This window comes from Dreissena polymorpha, chromosome 10 (assembly GCF_020536995.1).
Source record: "Dreissena polymorpha isolate Duluth1 chromosome 10, UMN_Dpol_1.0, whole genome shotgun sequence".
In the NCBI taxonomy this organism is placed as follows: domain Eukaryota; kingdom Metazoa; phylum Mollusca; class Bivalvia; order Myida; family Dreissenidae; genus Dreissena; species Dreissena polymorpha.
Window position 1 is genome coordinate 47,048,881 of NC_068364.1, and position 10,033 is coordinate 47,058,913.

Genomic DNA, 10,033 nt, shown 5'->3' on the forward strand with positions numbered 1-10,033 from the left:
ATAGAAGGTGACACGTGATATCTTATCTTAATAACGGTATCTACACATGTGCAGACATGTGGTGTCACCAATAAAGGCTTGGATATCGAATGCCTAGTTCTCTTTTTTTCAACGAGTTTCGTTTATTTTGTTTGAAAAAAAAAACGGAAATGAAATATGGCAAAAACGGTGTTAACAGGGTTTATGTAACTCTGACATTCGGTATCCAGAAAGATAAGTTAGATGAATTAAATTTATACCATTTCCAACGCGGATATTCGGTCTTGACAAGTGCGAGTGGAAGCTTAAATGCGTAGAATTACCAAGATCCCCCTTATAGAACATTAATTGATTTCAAAAACTGGAAATGTCATATAAGCAATAACTAAGCATTATAAAGTATGAATTAAATAACGTGTGCATGTAAAATAATAGAGAATATTGGTACCCACTTTGCGTAACTTAACGAAATCCCCGTTATAAATCGAGTTTGTTAGTGTGTCAGAAACAAGTGAAAACCATTTTATGTTACTATTTTAATAAAACGTATCGATGAATGTCATTTTATAAGAGTTATTATTACTGATATAACCAATAAATGTGATAACTTGGGGGAAGTCGGTACATGCGCTAGCGTCTAATACTGGTAGCTTTATTAAGTAGCCTGACCGAATTCCCCTTCATACAACGCTTATTTATATCAGACCATGACCAAACTGATTGTGTTGTTTTGCACTTTCAATTATAGGGATTGATAAATGTCCAATACGCAATGTTTAATATTATTAATATCATTCTTATACGTAAAAACATGTGGGATTTAGGTACCAACTCGGCGTCAGAAAGCGCGTAAAACTTCACCGAAATCCCAGTTATAAAGCGCTTTTTCTTGTTAAATACACGGGGGAAAAATGTTTCGGTAATATTTTCGTAAATAACATGGGTCTACCAGTGTAGTGTTAATTTATTGCTAATACCACCATTACACGTAGTAACAGGTTCGAGAGCGTGATTAATGTACCGAAAAAAACGTTATAAATTGCTGATGTTCTCTATAAACTAATATTTTTTGCATTTGCAGAATAACAAAATGACACAAACCCCTTTTACACGTGTTATATGGTGTGGAAAAGTCCATAAAAATCTTCCGGAATATTGCGTTAATCTATATGCAATCTATAGGGAAAGAAGCCATTTTGGTGTTAGCTTGTCTAGGTTTGCTGACCGCTAAGCCACGTGATCATCGTCCAGGCGTCATGTCAATTGAGAATACATGAGATATCGCCGCTACATGTTGAGTAAAAAAGAACGTTTCCCAGACATATCAAATTTAACCCAGCTGTAGTAGTAATCACTATAACCGAGGTTACGGAACAGACGCGTAATAGTATATTGGACTCTCGATATAACACTATACTTCCTGATCTGCAGTAGTTTTTGTTCCCGCATCTATTTATAGCCTCGGATTATGAATGACCTGTGCTGAACAATAAAACCACGCGATTAAGACGCAGCAGATAGAGGACTATTTTAATCCTTCAGAGACATTCTCTTCCGCGACATGTATATTTCTAACATTGTTTTTTGATTTTTGTCTATATACGCTCCGTTAAAAAAATATTCCATTTAACATGATATTCACATTATGTTTCCATTTGTTAATGGACATAGTTGAAGAACTCGAAGCTCTGGCATCAATTATACAACTCTTTCTCAGCGCGGATTGGGCAGATGCGTCAGTTATCAGGTTAATCCTAGTTAAAAAAACTGGCCTCAAACGCGTGGTATTAAACTTAGTTGTTCGCAAGCGAACAACTTAAAATGAGTTAGCACTATATAGTGAACTGTTTTATATTGAGCATGTCAGTTCGTTATATAACAAAATGTTTGTTTTGACAAACACACACAGGAAAGCAACTTGCAAAATAGGTTCTATTTCTATTGCATATATCAACCATTAAACCGTGGTTAACTAGTACACTTAAAGAAATGAACATAAGGACTCGAAGATAAGTACAGTGTATGAACACGACGCTTTCTTATCTGTAATTCTGAGCTGGCTGAGCGTTCATAACTAGTTCGTTTCTTAAACACTATTTACGGACTTGCCTTCCAATTGTGTCGTTATCAACACTAAGTGCATGACACAAGTGTTTTTTTAAAGTACTTCACACATAAATCACAAAATCTAAGGTATTTACACAAGCTTATTTTTACGTATGTTTCCGGAAGACTTATATTAAATAATAGTTAATTATCTATGTATATGTTACTGATTATAATTAATTGTAATTGTATGACACGTTTCCAATGTTAAATTAAGGTTTAATGATGTTTTGAATACGACTGATTGAATTCCTTTGTCCATGTACGGTCATCAAAGAGTTAAGTAGCAATGTGACATAAGAATACTGTATTGTAAGTCTGATTTGCATACGTTTAAACTCTCTGGTTACGGGTTTTTTATTGTGTTTTATTCACTTTTCAACTGGCTGATATAGCTTATATTTAATAAGTAATCTCTTATATGATACCATTGTCTAAGCAAAGCTGTATAATTGGTTTTTACTTATCCCACCACTGTCTTATTAATGCTTTTTTATTTGCTGTTTTACACATGTTTAAATATTCTGATAAAGGCTCTTTGGAGTGTTTCACATATGCTTTCCATGCTTTATTAAGGTCTTATTCGGCGTAGCTGTTTCACCCAGCTTTTCACATTAAATGACCTTTTACATAACGCCAGCAGATTCGAATGTATAAACTTCATTTTTTCCATTGGCTGTATAGAGCATTATCACCCAGAACATTGGCAACATCACCTCGTCTTTCAATTTTATGATGTAACACTTTTCAGTGTATGGAGATGCAGTAACACATTTTTTTGCCCGTTTCAATTACAGGATTACCATTAAATTTCACCCTAAAGATTTGCAGGGTCAAGGCTAGGTCAGTAAATCGTCGTGGGAAGACGGAAAAGTAATCAATGTACTATGGACGCCTTATGTTGATAACACAGTATTGCAATACATTAAACAACACGAATTTTAAGGAAAGACATAAATGAAACCTATCAGTTAAATCAATTTGTCTTGTACTTTGAGGCAAAACTACAGAAATAATATAGCATCCATGATAAAACGGATATCTCTTAATTATCAAGCCACTTATGTGTGACGTAAGCAATTCAACATAGGTTGCCGACATTTGCCAGTTTGCTATTAATAACTCATTGACACTTCAATTTTCTATCGCAAAGTATCGTGGTTTGATGTTCCCTTTACAAGACACAAGAAGATTTTTAAAGACCCGCGTCTTGCTAAAATGGGTCTTATGCAATATACTACCAGCGTAGCTCCAGCCCAGCCTAGGCATCCGCGCAGTCTTGTGAAGGTGTGCATACTAAATAAGCTTCTCTTGAGATACCGCGGACCTTGCGTACTTATATAGCGGAAAGCGTAGCCCCTGATCAGACTGTGCAAGTGCATATGTCATAAGACCAATTTTTGCATGATAGGGATGTGACCGTGTTATTTGAATGTGTGGAAAGACAACTGCGTCTTAATTAGATCTCAACGTACCATATGTTTCGATGACGAAGAAAATAGTTCATAAAAAACATGTGAGGAAATACATTATGTGATCTCACGTAGTATAATTTGTATCTACTCTTATGTGGTATAATATACGTGCACTTCATTACAGACAGTTCATGTGGTGTTTACAAGATTATTAAGTGAACAAGAACAAAACAATACTTAAACATTTGTTTTTATGTAATATAAACGTCTTTTTTATACCTCAATTTCAAAGTCAGGATATACGCCGAATATCCATTTGATAGATATAGCTTGTCATATTTAAAAATTAATTAAAATCTGTGTTTAATGGTATTGTTTGTTTTCCCATAATTCCATTATCTGTAAAAGGTTATTGGTATTGGTGTTTGAATACGGAAGACTTGCATTATCTGCTTACGTCTACGTGGATTATTATTGTGTTTTACACATGCGCCCATTCTCTTTTTTCAGATGATACTGGTAACTGTCATGATTGCTGGGTTCGTGTGTTGGTAAGTTGATTAAAAAACCTAAAAAGTTGTCCATCCTCTATTCTGCCAAAAACAAAAGTGCCACGAATATGACTTGACTGAAAAGGAACGTGGTTACCTTGCGTAAACATACGTACTTACCAAGTAAAGTGGAACACACAAGAAACATTTCACAGAACAAATCTTTCCAACATTCATGGCAACATATTATACGAATTAGATATTGTATATATTTTACATGTTGTTCAAATCATGTTATTTTCACATGACAATTATTTTTGTTTAAAAACCATGCACAATATTTTTGGCCCATGCGTGAATCAAAATATGTGGTATAGGTATCTCGACCTACTGTAGAAATTTCCTTCATTGTATACTGTTTTTCAATTACAAATCTTCAGCATAAGTAATTACACAATTAAATAAAACATTCCTGCATATGCCACCTTTTTATAACCTATGTTTACTGGCACAAACTAATTTTGAAATTATAGCACGACACTGCCCACGCGCCAATGTTCCACCGGAGAGGTCAATTAAATAATAATAATAAACGGACTAGTTAACGGGCTCGTTACTTATTACTGTCTTACAGAGTCTTCAACGGTAACCACTAGCTCTTTTGATTAAAACAATTCATTATTTCCCTTAACTTCTAGCTCGTGCGACGCAGGAGTGATTGGTGGCTACGTTTTTTGGTGGAAGGTGTGCAATAGTTTCTTCAATACATGTATTTATGTGATTGTTACCAGCGCCTTCACCTTGAACCAGCGTTCCTCTGGAACTGGTCATGTGTTTGATGACAGCCCCCTGGCTCGGGCGATGTTTCGGAAGGCAGCCAGAGACCAGAACGAGTATATTACGTACGGGGAGTTCCAGAACGTGTTCCGTTCCTATGACAACAACAGTAAATGCTATTGTTAAGTATGAACCGTCATTTGCAGGTTCATTTTAACTATTTTATCGTTTGTGTGCGCTAAATTTACCGCGATTACTATTACAATTACACCAACATACCATTACTAGCGTAAGTATTTGTTGGCTTTCCGAAATTAATATAACATTTTCCCACACGCCTTGGTTATTTGTTTGATATAACTAATTATAAACATAATGTATTATATTATCGCACGTTATTACTCCCGATGCGCAACATTTTTGTATATTGAAAAACATAAAATAAAGGAAATATTCAATAGCGGACCGCCCTGTGTCGACTGGCAAAATATCTGAATTGTTTAATCTAAATCGCTGATTTAATAAGTGTATATCTTCATATGTTAAGAGCGGAAGGTATTGTGATAAGCGCAAACTACATGCAAAACCCCATTGTGCTATAATATGAATATTATTGATGTTTGGCAACTTTATATTTTCATTGATTATATTCGAACCACTTCCCTGTCAAATAACGAGCGGTCTGTTGACATGCGTTGTTTAAAGACAACTGGCACCATAGCTGAATCGCTGTAGTTTAATCTCTTTTTCAATGTTTTTTTTGTAGTAATCTTCAAATTGCATAGCGGACTGTTTTGTGACCACATAGAACATAGCTGAAACGTTCTTGCTCAAACGCTTATCAAGTGTTTTTACATCTTCGCAACGCAAGTCAATAGCGCACGATCTTGCGTTATGGCTTATTGCAGATTTTTACATTTTCGCAAATTATGTCAATAGCGGACGATCTTGCTCTATCACTTATTAAATGTTCGACCATATCTTCATTGCAATAGATACGTAACGAAACGGTGAACTTAGCTGAATCGTTATAGCTTATCGCTGATGCAATGATTTTAAATCATGGCATATATATATAATATATATATATATATATATATATATATATATATATATATATATATATATATATATATATATATATATATAATATATATATATCTGATTACGAACGTAGCTAAATTGTAGCTTTATCGTTTTCTTTAATATTTATAAATCGTTGTATGTCAAAATGGACGATAGTGTAAATAGCGCAGACTTCGCGTAGAACGCTTATACGTATATAAATAAAAGAAATACAACATATGCATTTGAAATACTCGCTTTCATTATGATTCAAGTCAAATCGACAATAACCAAAGCGCAGTGGTTTCAGCCATAACTATGACTTAATTGTTTGACAAATCAAGTTAAATTTTGGGCTTCATGCTTAAATAAGGCCCCAAATGCGAGCAGTATAACTCTTAATCGAGGCATGCCCCGTTTCTTTTACTTTCAATGCTTCAAAATACACTGAACAAATCGACAGGTATAATAATTAGGTTTATTGCGAAGATCCATGTTGATTTCGCAAATTATGGGCAGTTCGCTGCCAATGTATGTTGTAGCTGATAAATTACTTGTGTTGACATAATACCAAGTTAACTTATCAACTGTAGATGACCCGGTGACCACCGCATATTTCCCAGAGCACTGGACGAGATTTTAAAAGGGGCTTTTCACGTTTCGATAAATTGACAACTAAAACAAATCGTATTCGCAAATTTTCGTTGTAATTATGATTTTTGTGAGGAAACACTAAGACTGAACATTTACCATGCTCTAAAATATCCATTATATGCATCTTTTAACGATTAAATAAACCTTAAACGTTCCAACGCGAAACGATTGAATAATTTAGAGAATTCTGTTGTTGTCGTTATATTATGTGATACAACGAGGATTGCTTATATAAAAAATAAAAAACAATACTCATTGTATGAGCACAGATGGTCGAGTCGTCTAACCGATGTACTTTTACTCCAGGGATATGTGGTTCGAATTCAGCAGAAGAAATTCCGCACATTTACCACTGGTTTGACTTTAACTGTAAGGGAATGGTATATGTTTTTGAAGCATTGAGTAATCAGGAAAAGTTACATGATTCTAAACGAGTCGAGTCAATTTCATTTTGAAAACAAAGGGCATACGGCCCAATCTACATAGTTATACATTTCAACCTACTATTATATCATAACAGAGATGTGTCTAGAACATGTTTACATAGAGAATACTAGGTTAGCGTTGAATACAGAGAAGTTTATGTTGCGAGGCTTAGAACGCCGGGAGCGCGAGCCTTGGCGAGTATTCTATTTATCACCTTTTATTTTTTTCAACGTGACATTTAACATCAATAGATCTAATAACTTAAACAATAATTTTAATTCAGTGTTAAAAGCGCTTAAAATCTAACGAATGTAACCATGCGTAGTGATACATATGTATTTGGTCTGGTACGCAAAATAGTCTTAAACAAATTCACACACAAACTGTAAAACAAGTAAAAATATCACCATATTCCTCGATTCAATTTTACGCAGTATGCGAATTCTAACACATTACGACCGCGAACAGAAGATTTGACTTTACTATAATTGATTTTATTTGCTCCTGACAAAATGATGTCGATGTCAACATACATGTACACCATCGACGACCTTGACAATTTCGACGAGTAAACAGACAATTGCAGCGACTGACACTTTATTTGACTTAATATACAGGGCAATACGTTTTCCGACTTCGGACGACGAATTTAAGGACGCGCAGAACGTGTTTTTTATGTATTGTTATGGGTATGCCGTGTGTGATCCGATGCATCAATGGCGCCCATGTTAAAATCATTTCCCCGAGAACAGGGAACGACAAAAGTACAAACAAAAACCAGAACACGTTCGAACTAGTTTCTTACCTTTAATTATCCTTTAAAATCCATCTAATAATCCATTTAACTCAATAATTGACGATTTTGCATCTAGGGTCTTTAATAATTATTTTAGCATAGTTAAATAAAGACCCTTATGCCATCCTATCACTATATTCAAATGAGTTTACGAACTCAATAACCTTTCTTCTTCGTCACACGCTACGTCATGTACTCTATGTACATTACTGCTGTTAAAATGAACCGGAGCAGTTTATTAAATAATAGCCGATGTTAAACTCGGTTGCATTTGCAGATTTCTGCATACAAACATAATTATGTTTAAACTTGCACAATGTTTTATTTGTCTATGGTAAATGCCCTTATTGTAAAAGAAAATAATTTAATATATAAATACACAAAGAATGGAAAACATTCCATTACACTACAGATAAATGAGTGGATAATACCCTTGTACAAAATGAGACGTTCCGAATTCCAGTGGTGCTATTTTACCATCTTATACTTTACACAGCTCTATGCCTAACGTGAACTAAATCGGAAAGCAAATGTTGCAGATTATTTATGAATTGTGCGATATTTGTTTGGCTTGTTGTACATTCTTAAATGTTAAAAGTATATGCATGGATTTTAAACAATGCACATTACACGAAATAAGGAAAATGTGATAAATTGACAATTCAAATATGTCGATATACAGTACATGTACATGTGAAATAAGTCAAGTTTATAATAAATCGTCAAAAAATGGGGAAAATGACGCAATAAGTATGTCATTTTATGACGACATCAATCAGCTGATTCATTATACGGATGGCGAAAAATTATATCATATGACTAGATTTGAAGGTTGAAGGTCGTATAATTTTCAAGCTAAAGTTTTCTCGATAAAGTCTATTTCTTATGAAAAATCATTCAGTGGTAAAGTAAAATGTAGTCCGTGCACGCGACAGGTATATCCAACAAGGTTGAATACAGGCTAGTATATTCCATAAGGTGTTATACCGTCGAAAATGGGATAAAAACATACTGCTCGTGTTAATATAAAATGTACACTATTAAGTTATTTATGTTTTATATCTTTATAAAAATGCATACGGATTGTGTTTACATGCATATATATTGTACATTATTAGATAATTGATATTTTTAGACTTATAAAAAGAACATATTCACGCACACGCACACACATAAACAAACAAACAAAAAAACAACAACAAAAAACCATTGAACTTGGTCGTAAAATGGAAGCATTCTCTCCCCTAAAATAATAAATTTCCGTATTATTTATTGGTGTATTGACGGTTGTTATAAATTCATGCATAAATTACGTATAATATTAATACCTCCATTTTGGAATCTAGAGAAACACTTCGTCCAACGTGAAGTGCATGTGATGCGTCAATTAAAATATAGTTTTGAAATGTAAACGGCATGAACTTACTTATAATTGTTCGCATTGTCATGCTTGCATAAAATAATGAGTACATACTTATTTTCAGCTGACTGGAAGGTTACAGAAGGAGAATTTGTGGTCCAGTGGGTGAAAATATCCACATAATATTGATTTGAACCTTGTTCAATGGCTTGACCGCGTCTGTTTCATAACGATGTAACGTTTCGTTAGGCGAAAAAATAAATGAATCTTCTTTATACTAGTTAAGTAACATTTTACATTATATTGCAGCATGTCACATGTACTCATGTTCTTGGTTTGTACCAAGATCATCTCGTATATGCCCAACCGTTGAATTTCATACTGGATGAAACAAACACACGTCTCTACTTTGCAAGTGTACTTATACGAATAAGAAATACTAATGCAATATATGCCAGAGAATGCACACTGAAATATTCGCTGTCAAAAGACCGCACGAATTACTTATAATCAAAGCGCCATTGGCGTAAAAAGTCTATTGACAAGATACAGCGAAGATTCTACTGAAGTAAATGTTAAAGGAGCAATTGACTGAATGAAACTCTAAAGGCAATCTAGAGAGTCTTTTTTTAAAGAATAAGTAGAAATAAAGGAAAAAAAAAGTGATGAAATATTTAAACAAACAAAATATATCAATCGGAAAATTAGAAACACGTATCATGAGAGCTTGGTATTTTGCGAACAAGAAAATGCCCGGATGATTACGCTCTTATTGTTTAATTTGGAGTACAATACGTCCCTTCAGAACTGTCCGTTGTTTGTTTATTGAAAAGATGAAGACAATATTTTTCATAACTATTACAGGCCCCTCTGAAATAGTCGTACTAGGTGGTAATTAACGTTATCATTACATAATAATTATTTAAGAGACTGAACGAATTTTTTATTCGGAAGTTAAGGTGAA

The 10,033-nt window shown here is 34.0% G+C and overlaps 1 protein-coding gene across 2 annotated transcripts; it reads left to right on the top strand.

Moving 5' to 3' along the window:
• Positions 1-2,902: 2,902 nt before the first annotated feature.
• On the top strand, positions 2,903-9,344 carry LOC127847891 (uncharacterized). 2 transcript variants are annotated; one of them, XM_052380114.1, is made up of 5 exons: positions 2,903-3,372; positions 4,011-4,051; positions 4,783-4,937; positions 9,194-9,218; positions 9,249-9,344. In XM_052380114.1, the coding sequence occupies exons 1-5, from the start codon at positions 3,304-3,306 to the stop codon at positions 9,250-9,252; spliced, it is 294 nt and encodes a 97-aa protein (XP_052236074.1). In that variant the 5' UTR covers positions 2,903-3,303; the 3' UTR covers positions 9,253-9,344. The 2 variants fall into 2 exon arrangements, with proteins under 2 accessions (XP_052236074.1, XP_052236073.1); XM_052380113.1 differs by having other exon boundaries at positions 2,919-3,372; positions 9,194-9,344.
• Positions 9,345-10,033: the final 689 nt, after the last annotated feature.